Source organism: Gavia stellata, chromosome 1 (assembly GCF_030936135.1).
Source record: "Gavia stellata isolate bGavSte3 chromosome 1, bGavSte3.hap2, whole genome shotgun sequence".
NCBI classification, from domain to species: Eukaryota; Metazoa; Chordata; class Aves; order Gaviiformes; family Gaviidae; genus Gavia; species Gavia stellata.
Genome location: NC_082594.1, coordinates 91214444 through 91233318, shown reverse-complemented (window position 1 = coordinate 91233318; position 18875 = coordinate 91214444). Strand labels below are relative to the sequence as shown.

The 18875-nt window shown below is 35.9% G+C and overlaps 1 protein-coding gene across 2 annotated transcripts in view; it reads right to left on the bottom strand.

The window, feature by feature from the left end:
• The window catches only part of GK (glycerol kinase), a 38461-nt gene that overhangs the window by 3259 nt on the left and 16327 nt on the right, over nt 1-18875 (bottom strand). Inside the window, exons 11-20 of one of the 2 annotated variants that reach the window (XM_059826553.1) lie at nt 18416-18483; nt 16811-16853; nt 16041-16121; nt 14022-14100; nt 12038-12134; nt 9748-9832; nt 6238-6358; nt 5004-5147; nt 3939-4019; nt 2372-2458 (exon numbers count right to left, since the gene is read on the bottom strand). In XM_059826553.1, coding sequence (XP_059682536.1) covers nt 2372-2458; nt 3939-4019; nt 5004-5147; nt 6238-6358; nt 9748-9832; nt 12038-12134; nt 14022-14100; nt 16041-16121; nt 16811-16853; nt 18416-18483 — 886 coding nt within the window. The remainder of the gene's footprint in view (nt 1-2371; nt 2459-3938; nt 4020-5003; nt 5148-6237; nt 6359-9747; nt 9833-12037; nt 12135-14021; nt 14101-16040; nt 16122-16810; nt 16854-18415; nt 18484-18875) is intronic. The other variant, XM_059826616.1, reaches the window with a different exon arrangement.

The following is an 18875-nucleotide window of genomic DNA, read 5'->3' as shown; positions in this document are numbered from 1 at the left end:
ATATTGGCCCTTTCTCCCCTGGAAGACAAGAAGAATGAAGATCATAAAATAAGGTACAAGTAATTGACCTGATTTTGATGAAATTATGAAATGGTATGAAATACAGTATTGCTCTTCATATTCAGTCATCAGGTGCTGCATGAAAAGGCAGTTAGGTTAGCAATTTTGTAAATGGGTTTTTGCCACGTTAGTGTTCTCTATTCTGCTACAGCAGATTTTTCCTTCGCATTTCAGTAGTTGTAAAATCATGGCCCTGCCCTACAGAGACATGTTCAACAACAGCACTGTTGCCATGCGAGACTTACTGCTGTTTCAGCACATGAAGGATGAATTCAATCCTCAGCAGATTCAATCCTCAAACCTACTATATTGATGACTGGGTTGGAGTTCCAGTGTTTCATTAAAAGATAAAATGTAACAAATTAATTAATGGAGTTCCTGTACTGAAGTTAGAAGGAAAGTCTGATCAGCTAGTTATGGCTTTTAAAAGCAAAAGGATATTTATCAGAGTAAATGGCTAATGGGAAGCAGCCCTGTTCCAATCAGCAACATAAATTCTGTATATCATGTTCTACCCTAACAGACAGCTGAGCAAAACTACAACCGGTACGTACCATCACTGATGCTATTCCTTTTTAGACATCATCATTTTAAAAACAAACAAGAGCTGGAAATTTCTTGCAACTTCTCCTGTCCCCAAGCTTACCATATAAATAATATACCAATATATTGGTATATATAGTAACTATACATATATAGTACTATATATATAGTTTATAACTATATATATAGTAACCGTAACTATATCAAGAGTTATTGTTATCGGAAAACAAGGGCAAAAATGGGTTTTGAAAGCCAGAGTGACTTCAGATGAATATGTTTTATACTTGTCGGTCAGAAAGGCACTGACAAGCTTAGGGAAGGGAGAAAAAACCCTTTTTATTATGAGTTCCACCAGTGCAAGTTTAGATATTTATATGCAAGTTACTGTCTAGGTGTTTTTAAAAAGCAATAAACCCAGAATTTAAGTTGCTTGTCTGCCCACTTAACATTGATCTTCATACTATTTTAGGTACCCTCTATGTGGTCAGGTACCTGACCTGGAATTAATATTCAAGTTGCTTAGTTCAGCTTGCTAAAAATTTACCCACAGTTGGTTTTACTTTATTCTTTGTAATCAAGATTGTTCTCCTTCACAGATACATTCCAGAGTTAGTAAATCAGTGTCAATCCATTTGTTCAGTTTGATTTTTGCCTAGCATTTGTTTAGTTTGATTTCAGTTCTCCTACAAGCTCAGTCTCTTCCATGCAAGAAAAATTACAATTGCATAGTTAATTCAGGCTGAATGAGTAGAAACAAAATACAAACACATCATCACGGAAGCATGCTAGAGTCCTCAACTGTCTGTTTAATTAACAACAGCCCCTCCAATCCCACCAAAACCAAAACAAAGAAAGAAAACTAAACAACCAGCCCCAAAAGCTTACTGGGCAGCAACAATGGCTATACTGTAAAATATTTTCTTTGGAATGAAATTAGGAAACACAACAACAAAAAACAAATGACATGACTGTATAAACTTATTTTTCTTACCATAATAATATCTTAATGAAATGTCTTACTTCTGGCATAAGTAACTAACACCGTCATCCATATTAAGAACTTTCTTTTAAAATAAAACATATTATTAATAGGTTGAAGATGCATCTTCATTGCATATGCACACAGTCCCTTTCCCCAGTTTTGCAGATAGGCTTTTTAGGGTCTCTTCTCTTTACACAAAATGAATTCACTTATCCATCAAGAGCAAAGTACAAAAAGAATATTCTCTAGATTTCATAGATGAGGATTTCTAACCATACAATAGTTCCAAGGGGACCAGAAAAATGAAAGGGGTGCATGAAGCCTTTCAGGGACAGAAGAAAAATCTTCACTTTATTTAAACGAGATCCTCAAAATAATTTTACATGTTATGAGAACAAATACAGGATAAGGGATGGAACCTTATTCTAACCGCAATGCACACGGTAATGCAGGCAATGCAAACCTCTGCTAGGCTGCTCCAACCTATATCCTTTTTATAAACTGTGTACAGTCTGCATAGCTAGACAAAGGGAGGGGATAGCTCAAGGTTTCATGTGCATCTAACAATTATGAATTTCATGGCACATGAGGATGAATTCAAGATGGCATTCACTTGGTTCCCATAGGTACCATTTGTCTAATTCACACCCTCAAACACTCGTGTGCATGAACAACAAAAAGCATCAGTCATTTTTGCTAAAAATAAACAGATGGAACACAAAAACCCCCAACACTTAAACTCGTGTAGATATCTTTTAAAGTGATCTAGTTCAAATAACAACTAACCTGAGACGTACTTTGCTCCGATTAACATTATCATGCTACTCATAATAAAAAAACCCAAAGGCAGACTACAGAAGATACTAGTGTCACCTGATGTCATCCAGGGGAGGGTGTTTCCAGTCAAGCAAATCAAAAGAGAAATATATATATAAATTGAAATGTATGTGTTAAAAATCATATGAACAGCAAAAAGTAACAAATGTAGTGACATTTGCAGAAAAACTAAAAAATATTATGCATAACCCCCACAATAATTCAAAATAGGCTCTCTATAAGAGTTCAGATCCAAATTCCACTGTTAGCACTATTTAGGTTGAGCCTATTTCTAGTATTTGTCAATCTTAAATACTCCTAGCAGGCAGAAGACAAAGTTTCAAAGCAAGAACTAAGGAAAATAATATTCCCCCCCCAGTGTGAAATCAGATAATCACTGAGGGTAAGTTTTGACAAATATACTCCTTTTCACATGAGCTGAAGAACAAGATCTAGTTTTATTTCCTGCAAGGCAAAATTTTCTGTCCTTCAAAAGGAAATAAAGATATATAAGTAAGACATGCATCAAGCACTTGGGATTTTAGGATACATAACAGAGAGTTTAGATGTAAAGCTACCAAATCGTAACGGACAATATTGAAGTCTCATGCTCAGTTACCTATTTCCCTTCCAAATAGCCTTGAGAGAATTGTTTGTATAACCATGGTGTTAAATAAAATACTTGAATCAAAGGTAATGGTAAAAGGACAATTTTAGCTTTAGCTTTCAAGAATGCAACTGTGGATTCTGGAGGGAGTTTACATTTTGAGGATTCTTTACTTAATACTTTTTATTCTAGTAGTTTTTCCAACAAAAGGGAAACAAAAAGATAAGGCCCACAAATGATGTGTTGCAGGATGATTCAGGACTAAAAACTTACCCTGAAATAATGCTGAACTATAAATTCAAATTATAGATCACAGAAGACTGCAGGTTTTATTTAATTCAAACATGATAGATGAAAAAGCACTCAAAAGTGTTTGTATATTCTCTGTGTGTGAACAATAGGTCTATGCAATTCTTCACTTTATGATAACTTCTTGCTCTTAGCCCTTGTGGGTCAAACAGATTTTGATGAGGCTATCAATCCCTCCTTCCTATACAGCAAATAACAAAGGCAAGGTACAGCAAGAAAAATCACAGGATGAAACTTTTCTCCTTTGCAACGTGAAGTTATAGTATAAGAAAGTTTATGAAACCCCTGCACTGTCTTAGAATTGTGCTGTATCTCTTCTTCTAGGTAAGATTTTTTTTTTCTTTTGTAAACCAATGGCATTGTGTAAAATCTGCAGTTAGTCTTGATTTCATGTCGTCAGTTTTCAGAGCCCTGCAAGATATTGCTTGTGTCCTCCTTTTAAGAGAAAGGCCTATCTATCTCTTTTACTGCTTTGTTTCCACAGTGGTTTTAAGTAATAATTTTTAAATCATTGGAATAGTCCAGAGATGGTATGAACAGAAAAGGCACCAAACTCAAGATTAACTACCTAGGCTAACTGGCTAGTTAATAATACTTGACCTGCATTAATTTCTGCTTTACCGTTTGAAGGAGCTTCAGATGTCTCCCAGCCCATAGATTTCATCACAGCTTTCTTCCACCTGGCATAGCGAAATTCACTTTCTGAAATTGAGAAATCAGTAAACAGAAAATCCTCAAGGCATAGGAATACAGCTACAAGTATTAAAGAAGCAAACACTACAATATTAGCTTTCCACTCCGCTGCATAGTATAGTTTGTCTGCACAGAACAAGTGTTTTAAAATGCTGTTTTGAATACAAAAAACCCACAACAAAACAACCCAAAACCCCACAGTTATGCACAGAAGGGAGAAATAAACCTTAAAAGCAATTTTCTGCATGCTCACCAATAAGAAGATTTACAACTAGGACAACATGAATCAATTGTTATTCATGGGAAGCTCTTCAGTGTTGAAAATACTGTCTTGAAGTAAGGATTATAGCAGTAATCATAATCAAAATGGTAAGACAAAATTCTGTACCAAAAATTAAGGAGTAATTGAAAAGACAAAAATGCATTTGTCTTGCACATGGATTAATTATGTCAAGTACATGCTTTCCATTTCTAGAAGCACTTAAGAACTGACGAAAAAGTTAGTTAGCTAAAAAACAATGTAGCCTAATGTAGGCTTTTTAAAACCAAAAGAAAAGTCTCCCAAAACTAGTCAGTCTGTCCTTTCTCCACCTGTGAAAACTCATAAATGCACAGGAGCTTTAGGAAACATCTTTCTCAGTAAAAACCTTTCAAAATTTCGTTTATTTTACTTGGTATAAATCAAAAACTGTAATGCCTGGTGTCAAGCTTCTTTCAAAAAGAAGAAAGAAAAAAAACCCCAACACCTTCCCCTGTGGAGTTATGTTGTTTTACCCATTTTCCAATCTTACTAGTCAATAAATGGACAAAACAGCAAGTGAAATGCACTTTTCTCTAAACCAAACACTACAAAGTTGATCTTCAACATTTGTGAGGATATTCATATACCGCTGTTTTTATATCAGTATGTTAGACTGCAACAAAGAAAAACACGATCTGTTGGACACAAAATACTACGTGTCCAAGTTCTTAGATAATATGAAAGGGTTTTACCCTCTGGGTTGATCTGTGGTTCAAATCGTTCACATGTCACTGCTGTCAAATCTCCAGGATTCAGACTCCAAATCCCAACTCCTTCTGCAGCTCCTGCTGCCATAGCAGCTCCTAGAGCTGTTGTTTCAGGCATTGATGGCTTTACTGAAGTAAATCACAGAGAAGGCCATGATGATTTTTAATGAAGGTCATCCTGATGACATCAGAACTAAAGATTTACATATATATATACAATGATATATATTTTCTATAACTGCTATATGCTTCCTTTAAGTTTGCCAACTGCAAACTTCATTTTATTGCCATGCACATGGTTATGAAGCTAACTTCACCTATGAGTCATCCAATTCTTTGAAATATCTCAGATCACGACTTCCTTCAAGACTGAGTCATGCAATTACCCATTTTCATACCATGTGCAAGGCTGCTGAGCCCAACCATCAGTTTCCTTAGGGTACTCCTGTTAATAATATAGTATATTTTTGTCTTCTTGCTCCCTCCCCATGCAGTGATCACTGGCTAAGTTCTCAGTCTTGTCCCCATGCTCTAGATATTGTGTTATTAAAAAGATTTGTATTTAGAAAAGGCATCCTAAACTTCCATTTGGAGAGAGGAACAACCCCATTTGGGTTTGTATTTCATATTATGCATGCCAAGAAAACTGGCTGCAAGATTCCCACTTTTGTTGTAACCTCTATTGTCTTCTTTGTTGCAGCAGCAGGAGGAAACAGAATGGACAATGTGTTTTGTGGGTCTTCTTTTACATTGTAAATGAAATCAAAGGTTTGTGAAAGTAAAGGGAACAGAAAAAAGGGTATTTGCTATTTGCTGAAATGCAAAAGCAAAACACGAGCAGCGGAGGTGCAAAGTTCCGATTTATTTTTGAGCAAGTTTCTCGGGGCCAACACGTTGCAGGAGAACGTTAATTTCACTGACTTTAAAATTGTTAGATGTTTAAAAATGTTTAAAAATTCATATGACAACTTTAAAGTTCAATACCATCATAGTGCTATAGTATTTCAACACAAGAAATGTCATTGATTCTCTAGGAAAGTGAACCTCAAAACTGGATGCAAGATCTAAAAACTCTTTCTGAAAAAACCCCAACATTCTCAAGCAGTAGCAAAAGACCAGCAACAACAACAATGCAAGCCAAACTTGCCCTCATTAGCCATTACAAACCAATGTTGTTTTCAGCTTTAAAAAGAAAAAGGGAGTTGTAAATTCGTCTTACCCACTGGAATACAGAGAATGTCTGATTGGAGTTGCATGAGGACTTTGTTATTGGTCATTCCTCCGTCTACTTGTAGCTGATTTAGTGGTATCCCACAGTCCTTGTTTATGGCATCTAAAATCTTATGTAAGAGTAATATGTTATGATTTAATTGCAGAGATATCCATGATACCCTCTGAGTATAAAATACTGATAATTCCGCATTTGCTGAAGAGTGTTAAGTAGATAATTCCCCTCCCCTATGTATCAAGAGGGCAAACCAGAGGTAGTGACAATACAGTTTTATTTAATATACAGCAAATGCATTCTATTTATTACAGAAATCCTAGTGTAGGAGATGTTTCTCCTCTGATGCTCTATACCTAGTCTATGTGTTGCTTACATGGTCTGAGAAGAAGAATTTTCAAGAAAAGCTGATGACAACTACAACATTTATCAAAGCTAACAAAGGAAAAAGTAATACTAAATTGAGTCCTTCAGCTGACTACAGTTTGTCTAGATACTTTCTCTAATTTGAGGCATTAAAGAATTGAAAAATCAAAACGTTTGAACTGGCAATCTGGAAGACCCCTCAGTAGGACCTGCTGAACGTTGAACTGATTTGAAAGAGCAGCCTCTTGAAATATTTTCAATTGGTTGTTGAAAATTGAGAAATTAACATTTCACAAGATAAACTGTTAGTGTAATTTTTTGTAAAATTATGTTTCCCTCTTTTGGTCACAGTGGATTGCTCAAAAGAAATGAAAAGTGTTAAAGTGCTGGCCACTGATAATTAACTAAAAGTGGAGTATTTAATCCACTGATACCTATCGATATGCTTTTTAGAGGGTTTCCGGTTTCCTAAAAATTTAAGATTTTCCTCAAACCTTAGCTACTGGTAACACCACAGCATTACCCTACAAGCACCTATTAAATGCAGAATAGTGGGTTTTCTAGGGTTTTGTAAAAGCAGTCAATTAAATGTCTCATATACAGTTTAAGGTTAGTACATAATTTTGGTTGACAAAGTTAGGCATTAACTAGTGCAGAATGATTTTCTCTTTGTAATTTTTCAATTTATTTGAATAAAAAGAGGTGTGCTTTTCTCAGCTTTAAATGACAAAGCAACATAGACCACAAAAAAGACCAAAACTACATCGCATTCTGTGCTGTTCTGTAGTTCACAAAGTATCCAGTTATAGAATCCTTACTGGGAAAAGTCAACATGATTTTTTTTTTTTTAAATAAAAAATTGTAGGTTTGTAAGGTAGTAAAAACTGTGTAAAGATGAGTTGTCCAGTAGATTCTGCCCAGTCCCAGAAAGTAAGTCAGCAAAGTCCCTTACCAGAAAAATTTTTAAAAGGAACTAAAAGAACTGCTACAGGATAAATAATGGTTAAAAATTAGAAGGTAAAAGGCCAGTTTTCATGGTGGCAGGATCTGTCCATGGGCCTGGACTGTGCAATACATTAGAAATAACATGGAAAAGAGGATTCGTAGCACAGCAGCAAAGTTTGCTGGCAGTACTAAGCTAATACTGCTCCCCACCACTTACTTTCTTCACATGTGTCATTTTACATTCATCTATGCCGATTTCACCTTCCTTTTTTACCATTCAGAACTTTAGCAGTGCCTCATAACCTCAGCTTTACTGTGGGAGGTTCTGGCTTTGTTTACCACTCTGCAAGAGTATGTTGGATCATACTATGCACTCCGAGATTAAAAAAATTAAAAGAATGCTAGAACATGGGAAGGGATGAAATGAAGGAAGAACACAAATCATGATCATGCTGCTGATATCTATATTGTACTGAGGCTGGATGAAGAGCAAGGTATCCAGGTATGTAAGTTTTGTCTAATGACAGCATTGTACAGCTCTCAGAACAGAAAAATTGCTTACTTTTCCACAATACCTTCTGGAAGAAAAAACATAACAAGTGTCATCTGTCTACACAAGGAAGGAGCTTTTTGGATAACATGGAACAGAGACTTAGAAGGATTAGTTTGCACAATAAACCAAACAAAAACTCCAATGAACATGAAATTCGAGGGTTTTCCTGAGGGATACAAAAGACTTCCATTTTAACTGGAATTAAAACTAAAGAACTTTGTTTCTGACAAGACAGAACTAACAATGTATCTTTGGAAAATGTACATATATTTTATCTGTGTCACTAGGACTTAATCTGTTAATTTAAGCATGTCCAGAGACCTAATCAGGCACTCCTGTCATTGTGATAAAAGTACATGGACTAAAGTGTAAGGAAGTATTAGATCTGTTCAAACAGTGAACTTCACCCTCACTCAGTCCGAGAGCTTTATTCCCTCCCTCCTACTCCCAGCCACATGGCCTGTCTCTTGTTCTGACGTTTGCTACACTCCTCTGTGAGGCAGCTGAGGTCATTAATCCAGCAGAAAAATAGCCCAGCAAAAAGAGGGATAATTTTCTGCTGGAAAGTTCATTGAGCTGTCACATGAGAGGGAATAGATGGGAGGAGGGACAAGGAAAGAGAGGAGCAGACAACAAATTAGACTATCAATTTAGTTCCCTGTAACTTTGCCCTGACTTCTAGTATCAGAATTAGGGATATATGCTACTTCCAAGCTCCTTCATGAGCTTCTGAGGACTCAGAGGCTGTTAGCACAGCTTCAAAAGCCTGAGTGAAATTTCTAGCTGTCTTTTTCGACTAGTACTTCTTACTCTATTTTATGTTAACCAGAGAAACAGCAAGCTGCCTTCCTCCTCTCACACAGTTTTAGCTGGGTGTTATTTTTAAAACTCAGTATGTTTAAATAACAGCAGTTTAAATACATGCAATCAAATTAAGGTTTGACTGTTACCCTTTGGGGTCTAGGGATTTCATTTTCTCCTGTATTTGTATGAACACAGGGAGTGTAAATTGATAATAGATGGTGATATAGAGATTCTAATGCTTGGAACATATTGATATCAACCCCTTTGATTTGCTTCGAGGATTCGTTTCTTCTGTGAGAATTTAAGTCTGCTGTTGCAGAATGCCAGCTAAGGCAATACATGATGTAATGGGTAGGAACTGAATCCAGATTTCCCTTGGTATGTTTGCTGCTGTCTTGCTTTAACTCATTTTTGCTTTTGTGTACTGAAAACAACATAAGCCATCGCCATCACAGCAGACAATATAAAATGTAGTCTCCTATGTTGTAGAACTAATGCAACTTTTTAGTTATGGTACTGGCCTTGTTATTCTAACTTTTCTATGTTCTGCCTCTCAAAATATTCACAAATTAGGTTCAACCTCATTTTAAGTGCTGATAAAAAGCAGGATTGCCACCCCAAAATAATGTACCACCCAACCAGATCATTGCAGCTAAGTCCACAGGAACAATTTTTCAACATTAGCACCACATAAAGAGAAGAATAGCATCCAAGTACAATGTAAAGCATATGATTAATCTTCATTAAATCTTTTCAATCCTCTTCTCTTCCTGAAGAGCTACAGTCCCTGTCACCATACAAATTTGCAGTGAATTTAGGATCCAAATTGCCCTTACCTCTCGTGTTTGAAAGCAGACTGCTTCTAGTGCAGCAAAGGCGATGTGGTTTTTATTTGTAAACTGAGTAAGGCCACAGATAATACTGTAGAAGAGAAAAAAACACAGTTAGGACATACTTCTTTGCCAGACATACACCATTACTTCAGACTTAGGCCTTCTAATTCAAAGCTCATTAATTCCATTGTATGAGGACTGCTTTTTAATATTAAAAAGCTTGTTTCTCTTTAATCTAAACTCTCTCAACCCTGTTTTCCTGACAAACATGCTTTCAGTGTCCAATCAAGACACCTGCCATAAATTAAAATTTTATTGCCAATCTGCATGCAAATGGGTGCATATTCTTCCCCCCCCAAAATTCTAGTGTTCCTTTAAGAAAAGGAAAAGTATGATCGAAGCTGATTTTTCTTTAAAAAAAAAAAAAAATCACCTATCACTAACATCTTAAATTCTCTAGTGCTTTCAGTTCTTAAGGAAAAGTCTGGCTAGGTCAGTGCTGTGCTCTAAATGCTTAAAATTGTTTTCAGATCTATTATGATCATTAGTTGCTTCTGCACCTTCAAAGAGATTTTTGGATATGGAAATTATGCTACATCTAACCATGAGTAAGCTGAATTCTGTCAATGTACTCTGAACTGCAGAGCAAATAATCAACCTTTTATTCTATTTCAACATCTGAGGGATAGTAGCATAGTACACAGAAATGCTGCTATATTTGGTGCTAGAAACATGTAAGTTCAAAGATATTAAAGGACATTTTTAGTTGTTATCATTCCAAAGATCAGCTTTTAACAGTTAAAAAGTTAAGCACTGTGATCTGAAAAACTGTAAAAACATCTAACTCAAAGATTATTTTTTTTCCTTATGTACAAAAAGCATCTAAATTCTAAAGATGCAACTACTCGAAACTTTGGGAACTAGACATTCTTTAAGATTTCTTTTTTCACTTTAGGAAAGTTATTTTATATTTAAATTTGTTACGCTTCTGTGACTCCCATGGCATGTTTTTATTTCAGCAACAGCAGACAAGCTCACAATACCAGAAATGACAAACAGAATCATATAATCATAGAACTATTTAGGTTGGAAAAGACCCTTAAGATCATTGATTGCAACTGTAAACCTAACACTGCCAAGTCCACCACTGAACCATGTTCCTAAGCGCTGCTATGTATACATGTCTTTTAAATGCCTCCAGGGATGGTGACTCAACCACTTCTCTGGGCAGACTGTTCCAGTGCTTGATAACCCTTCCAGTGAAGAAATTTTTTGTAATATACAGTCTAAACCTGCCCTGGCGCAACTTGAGGCTGTTTCCTCTCGTCCTATCACTTATCACTTGGTAGAAGAGACCGATATCCACCTCGCTACAACCTCCATTCAGGTAGTTGTAGAGAGCAATAAAGTCTCCCCTGAGCCTCCTTTTCTCCAGGCTAAACAACGCCAGTTCCCTCAGCTGCTCCTCATAAGACTTATGCTCTAGACCCTTCACCAGCTTTGTTGCTCTTTGGCAATGCTCCAGCACCTCAATGTCTTTCTTGTACTGAGGGGCCCAAAACTGAACACAGTATTCAAGGTGCGACCTCACCAAATAGAAGGTTATTGTTTGAACTAGCAGTTCTAACTAGTACCAATTAGTTAAGTCTTAACAACCAGGAAAGGGACTGGAAGGAGAGCAGAAAAGACTGTTCAACAGACTGGAAAGAAAGCTGCACATAAGGGAAAGGAGAGGGAGAAAAATTGTGGAGGAATTAAATAGCCTGTATCATTTGAGATAGTGAATGCAGCAGCCATGGGAAACTGAGCTCAGAAAAACTAATAAGCACTAAATTCTTCACTTTCTACTTTTGTTGCCTGACAGCTCACAGGTATGCAGACCTCCTCTTCCTTTGTAGTGAGATGAAAAATCCTTTCAGAACCAGAAATGTGGGAAGAAAAAAAGCTGGCCCCATTAGCAGCAAGAATAATAGAACTACCTTATATTTGTCCTCTGAAATCCCCAACCCAAATGTTTTCCCTGCCCCCTTTTATTTGGAGGGGGAGGGGGAGCAGGGAGAGGGTGAGTAGCTGAACTAGCTAATCCTTCTTCTCCCAGTAGCAGTTGCTGTTTTGAACAGATTAAATACAAAAGAGAAACATGGTAGTTGCTTGAAGATACCACAGGGAATGATGTATCCAGACACATCAAAGGAACACAAAGAACAACTTCACATACCTGGAGGGACTAGTGATAGTATTTGTAAAAATCATTAAATCTCCCTGCAAATGCAGTGTTTAATCAGATCCTTACCCCCTTGCACTGGGTTCCCAGTATGGTGCATACAGTCCTGAAAATGCTGGCACAAAGTAGCAGCCATAAGAAGTCCCCACTTCCGCGGCCAGTTTTTCTAATGCACACACAGAAACAGTCTTCACTTAGCTTTCCACAACCATACCAACACTTCAATATGACACTTAAAGGTGTTATTATTTAAATAGGGAAAACATTCAGAATATGTTAGGTAGCTACAAAAACAGTCAAGCCACATACAATTAGAAAATACAACTAACTCTGGCACTCTGCTCCTCATTAACTAGCTGTCCACTTGCAACAATATGAATGGAAGATGGGGCATACAGCATTGTGGGAAATGTAAAATGTAAAATGAAAAAAATCAAAACTGAAACCCAAAATTGTGTACTCAATATTCTGACCTAGATTCTGTAAGGTTTTCAAAGGGTACCCTGTGGGTAAAGAATGCAACCTTCAAAGCAGTCCAAAAGGTCACACTTTACTTGCATTTAAGTCAAGGCAAGCAAGTGAAACTGGATCAAGACCAAAGGGAGTTAAGAACTAAATTCCCATTAATTTCAAATGGATTTAGAGTTCTAAATTCTCAGCTTACGTATATAATCACAAGGCCAGCTACAAGGAAATCTAAAGTTTCTTAATATCTGAGTAATAACTTTGGATATCTGAACTCCCCAATATTAAAATATTGGTAATATTTTTAATTATATTAAAACATCTAGAACTGCAAAGGAAGTAATGCTATGTGCAGCTCCTTCCTATAACAAGAAAGGAAAATATTTTTTTCTGCTTTTGTAAATTTCTTCTGTTTGCATTGATCAAAGAAGCATAGCAATAGAAAAAAGAAGTAGGAAAACTTATTCAAAAAGTCTTTTTAAAATGGTACTTTCATACAGATTCCACTTAAAAAAGGAGTGGAGGGAGAAGGAAGGACATGTTCAGGAAAACAGGAAGAGATGAAGAAGTCCTGTATGACTTTAGGCAACGCTGACAAGATTAAAGTTCTTGAAACTCAAACCTTCCAAAGGTCTAGTCAAACTTGTGAAGCCAACAGGCACTGTAGTGTTTTAACAGCTGACTAATTCACATGACAGTAGTTTATGTTCTTCTGTATGATCTGTAAAGCTTTCTCACAGAAAAACAGACTGACGTTTTAAGTTTTTGCTTAGTCTTTTAAGTTTTACATAAAATTTGAACACTAATTTTTTCCACCTTTGAATAAGATAACAAATTATTGAACATACGTTATGAATTGCTTTTTAATCTTAAATCTCATTGAATCAGTCCCTTTCAAACTGTTATACTTGCATGCTTCTGACATTTTCTTCTTTTTCAAGGTTTAATATATTCCTAGTTTCTATAATGTCACACACCAGCTTGTTTCAGTTTAGCTCAAGCAGAAAACATCAGCTACCCAAATGCTAAAGGATTACTGTATTCTTAGCCAAGACAGATTACCATCCTCCACAATTCCTTTAAGAGGAATTTACAAATGAGGTCCCTAACTCAATAGATACGAAGCCTTTTACATAAATCATTGCACATGTAGGGCTTCAGGTTCTCATGTTTATGACAGGAATGAATATGTAGGTTTAGGATCAAATATGCTCTGGGTTTTGTAATAGAGACTTAAACATTATCGGCTCTGGAAAATTCAGTATTGTATGAAACCAGGAAATACACTGTAGGTATAGTATCTTCCTGAGTATCTTCTTGCTAGGGAAACTACTAAAAAGTACAGATTGCAATAGAAAAAAGCTGACAAAGGGTTTCAAAGACTGTATTGATCTGCTGTATGAAATACATATACCAATAAACAGCGATTTCATGGATGCAAAACCTGTTGTTCAAACACAGCAAAATATATGCATCTTCCAGCTTTTCTTTACTTGAATATTTTGAGCTTTCATTCAACATCAGAGACATCAAGACATTGGAAAAGAAAATTTAAAAAACTGAACAGCTGCAAATTGTGAATACTCACCAACTTCCTGTGAAGTCTTAACGATACCTAGATTGTCCCTCAGCCAACGAACAACAGCACCAGCTATTGCAACAGATCCCTGAAGGAAACAGAATCACTACAACATTAGGAGACAATAACTGGTAGCTTCATGTTCCTTTTTACAAGGCTGGAGAGGAGGGGTAGCTGCGGCCTTCAATTGCAGGCTGACAGTTACAGCTTAAAGCACTCCCAAGAATGCTCACAACCAAACCAAACCACAAGTTTCTTGGCAGCTGGAGACTGCGATGTAAAAATGGCAGCCTGTTACACAGGTTCCATGTAGAAAAGGTGCATATTGCATGACTTTTTTCATGAAGGGGAGTTACCATGACATTTTCCAAGCAGTCTTCTTGTCTCTCTAATTTAGTCATGAGGTCCAGTAGCCTCAGCCTTCTTTTTCTGAGAAATTAATATATTTATGCTTTGATTTAAAAAAAACAAGACTGATTACATCTAGAGTCTAAATACAAATGCCCAGACAGACAGAAAATTCAGGCACTTGCATTTGCTAGCAAAATTCCTCTGTTGCCTCAGCAAATGGCCCTGAATGGCTCCATCATATCATAGATGAATGGCATGGCTCCCATCTCACTCCAAAGTCCGAACGGACTTCTCTACAAGACAGTCTCAAGTCTACTAGACTAAAGCTTCAAGTAAAATGGGAGCAGCATTATATTTTCATTCAAAGCCACTGCTAGAAGGATCAAGGGTGTTTTCTAACCAGCTAGCTATTACAGGTACAAGATATGGGTTTGATTAAAAAGAAAAGGCTGAATCCACATCTCTTGACTCTCTGGAAGTGTCTCAACCAGCAGATTGTAGATGATTCTAGCATGGATACAGGAGAAAGAACATGTAAGATCTTCTGTTGAAGCTGTTTCTTCAGAGAATATCATTAAAGACTTGGAGATGAGGAAGTAGCAAAGTATACACGCATGCATTTCAGCATGCAAAAATACAAATCACTCTCAAGACAGTTCCAGTTCTTGCTTTAAGAACATAGCTTAAAATAAAACAAACCTCTCACACACCTGCATAAAATGAAAACCCCAAAGTTTGCCAGAACATGGCAAATGCAAGATCAGCTTTCCTTAGGGAAGCAAAAGGAAATGAACACAGCCTCCCACATCCTAGTAAAGTACTGTAAGCCACAAACTATTCTCCCAGCAAAGAAAATCCTGTGTGTTGTCTTTGTCTGTTTCACATGAAAAACACAGGCTCTCTACAAAAACTCAATGGCAGTAGAGAATTCAGTATGCATGTTTTGAGAATAACTATTAGATCAAGCCCACTAAGCAACAGAGATGGAAGAATAAGCATTCTATTGATCCCGACGAAGCTTTGGTGCCAAATAGGTGCTCAGCTGATCTGTGCTTCAGAAGCAGAGCTTTAGAACAATGAACCCTGAAGTTACAGTAAAAATCCTATTTTCTACGGAATTTGGATGCCCTCAGTCGTGTGGAGAACTGAGGAACTAAATTCTGGAAGTAGGCACCTAAGTCTCAGTAGGTAAAAAAAGCTCAATTGCTAGAGAATTCTTGTCCCACAAATTTGATTCAGATTTTTAAAAGTTAGAAATAAAATCTATTAGAATGAAATAAAAACCAAAGACATTTAGTCATGCCTTTTATTATGAGAGGATAACTGAAACACTAGTACTTTTTTTCCCTCTTTTTTAAACACAATTTTAGTATAAAAATTTTTCTTTTTTATTTATTTATAATATTTATTAAAGATTTGAAAGACTGTAATATAAAAAATGTTTTAGCCATCATGCCCTGAAAATATAAATGATGCCATGTAGAAATATTTTTATTAGATTACATGATATAGATTGGAGATAGGGAAAACCAAAACCACACATAAGCCTTGAGGCATACAAGCTATAACACAAAGCTATTTTGATTCCATGCAACTGAAGATAACATAAGGATACTAGAAAACAGAAGTAAACAAGAACATGTGTTACTACAAGACATAAGAAATTACTGAACTTACCTCTAGTGCATAACAAACAGGTTTGTCTCTGCCCAGTTTGTAAGCTATTGTGGTTAGAAGGCCATGCTCAGAAAACACAGACTAAATGGTGAAAGGAGAAAGAAAAGGTAAATCATGAACAGAGGCAGAAAATATTTAAATAAAAATATTCAAGTGATACAAAACAAGAGACAAAACCTTCACTAGAAAAAAATTAAATATGGAAAGTTTAAACAAAGGAAATTATCAGTCACACTAAATAAACAACGAAGACAGAACTGTCAGATTGCTAGTGTTAATTTGCATTTCCACAAGCTGCCTCAGATCTTTCCAGCCTCTCTATAGCAAAGAATTGGGGGTCTTTAGAAGGAGATGTGAATGAGAAGGAAGCCAAAGCTTTGCATTATTTATTCAACTACAACTACGAAGAAACAGTGGGAGAAAATGAAGGGAAGAAATAAAATAGCCAAGACAAGGAGAAAAGCATGTGGTTAAGTAACACAACACTCAGCACTTTTGGGTGAGGTTAAGAAACATATACAAGGCAAGAGCAAGAAACTTGCTATGAAAAGTTCTTTTTGGAAACTTAAGGAGCTAGGAAATGGGGTCTTACTGAAACACCTCGAACAAATCATTACTTTCTATTCTTTCAGATTTCAGTATGCACTTTTCCTTCTCTCTAGCAATATAATTGTTGCTAATAAGATTAAGAAAGGCTAATATATAGTTGTACTCAAGAACTTAAATAAAGATTGTAAAAAAAAAAAAGTGAACTGAAAAATGCAACTGACCTTCTGACCTGTATTGCACAGCAGGAAACATCCTGTTCCATACCTAGCATGAAAGCAAAGGAAAGTTAAAACCAGGATGTTTAAAGGATAACCTGTTACTGTAATCCATGAATCCATGACTCCTCTGTGGAGAATCAAGACACCACTTTTTGCCCCTTGAAGGTTATGTTACCATTAACTGATAAAATAATCCTCAAAAAGTCGATTTAAATGCAGCCTGCAGCTGAAAAATCTAGTCCCACACCTTTCTCTCTGGCTATTTCTTGTATAATACTTGATCAAGGAGGAGACATGGCTGAAAACTAAGTGTAAATTCCTCTTTGGTGGCAGTGTTTACCTACTTCAATTTAAGCTGCTTATGAAAGCTACTTTATAAAATAAACATTACACAATTTTAAATTCAAGCTTTTAAAGGGGAAAATTTAAGAAACCTTGTTTCTGTCACAAAGAAGAGGGTTTTCTTTAAACATATTCAGTTCAAAAATTTCTAAAAATGGTATGTTTCTCATTTGAAGACCACATCACATGTATGTGTGCATACACACACATACAAGGACACGGTTTAATAAAATGCATACAAAATACTTATAATCCACTCTAACTCATTCTAAGAAATTATGGGTTTCCTACCTTTTTAATACCCTGAAAATTAATAGCTTAAAGTAGTACTGAGAAAGTCTTCAGTTATATTTTGAGAGAAAAAGGGTAAAGCAATAACACAAACAGATTAAAAAATCTCACATTTACCTTTTTGTTTAGCTGGATTTTTTCAAAAGGTCTCTTGTGTTACAAAGTTTTTCTTATAAACATGCTTTGTGACTTTATTACTTAGAACCATGTTTGTTTTACTAAAATACAAGGCTGCTATCCATTAAATTTGCATATGAATATAAAAGATAAAGTGAAGGTTAACTAGCAACAAGTATAGATTAATGTGTAATTAAATCTGTGAAAGTCTAATACTGTATATGTACCTACATGCTCAGTTAAGCACATGGTTGTAAATGGAACAATAAGTCATTTAAGTGGAGAGCTTTTCCTCAAATGAATGTTTGATTACACCAGTTGCCTGATTTAACTGATCAGCTATTTTAAACAAGGGACACTAAGAGGCTGAGAAATAGAAAAAAATTGTAAAATTCTCCACACTGAGCTAAACACAGAAGCAAAACTAAGCACTGCAACTGAAATGAACCTTTCCCATCTAGCAATGCTGTGGGTTTTTTGTCATTTAAGTGTATGCAATCTAACTTACACGGCCTGTATTTGTTTAACTTTAAGTCACAATTTAAATGATTCTGCAACTGTTTTTATCTGTGTTTTGGAGAATTTTAAAATGAAAAACCTCCTGTCACACAGAGATATTTCCTCACAGTGACTTTGTTCCAAAATATACCTCACAAACCACTTAACTTTAATATCTTCACTATTTTATATGAAAGTCAGACACTGTTTACTTTGTAGGTCAACACAGTCAAAACGTAGAGCTGTAGTTATGAGGTAACTACAAAAACATTTGGCAGTTAGCTTGAAAGCGAACATAATACTAAATTCAAAACAGAACAGTGACATACTGTTTATCTTACAACTTTCATAATAACTCACGTATTTTTTGCCTGCCCATCTTGAAAACACATTTGCCCAACAAGAGCAGCAGACTGGTCACCCAAGCACTGAAAAGAGATTTTTTTTTTTTAGCAAATGTCTGCACATGAATCACATGCATGAAAAATGAACATGAACAGATATGTTTAACTATAACTCCTCTCTATTAGGAGCATGTAGGGAGTTGAAAGTAAGGAAAAATCTATAGAGACAACCTGTGCTTTTTACTACTCTTCCCTTTGTAAGAACTGCAAATGAAACGTGTTGTGCTACTCACGGTGAAGAATTTAAAGAAATCAAAATTAAAATTTACTATTTTTATGCATGTTGTATTGGAAAAAGCTGAGAATCTGCCCAACATTTCTGGATTATGTATATACTGAACTCCTTTTACATACAAAGCAGAGCTTGCTTCCATTTTGTAACGTTACTCATTTACCTACATTTCCAACAGCACTAC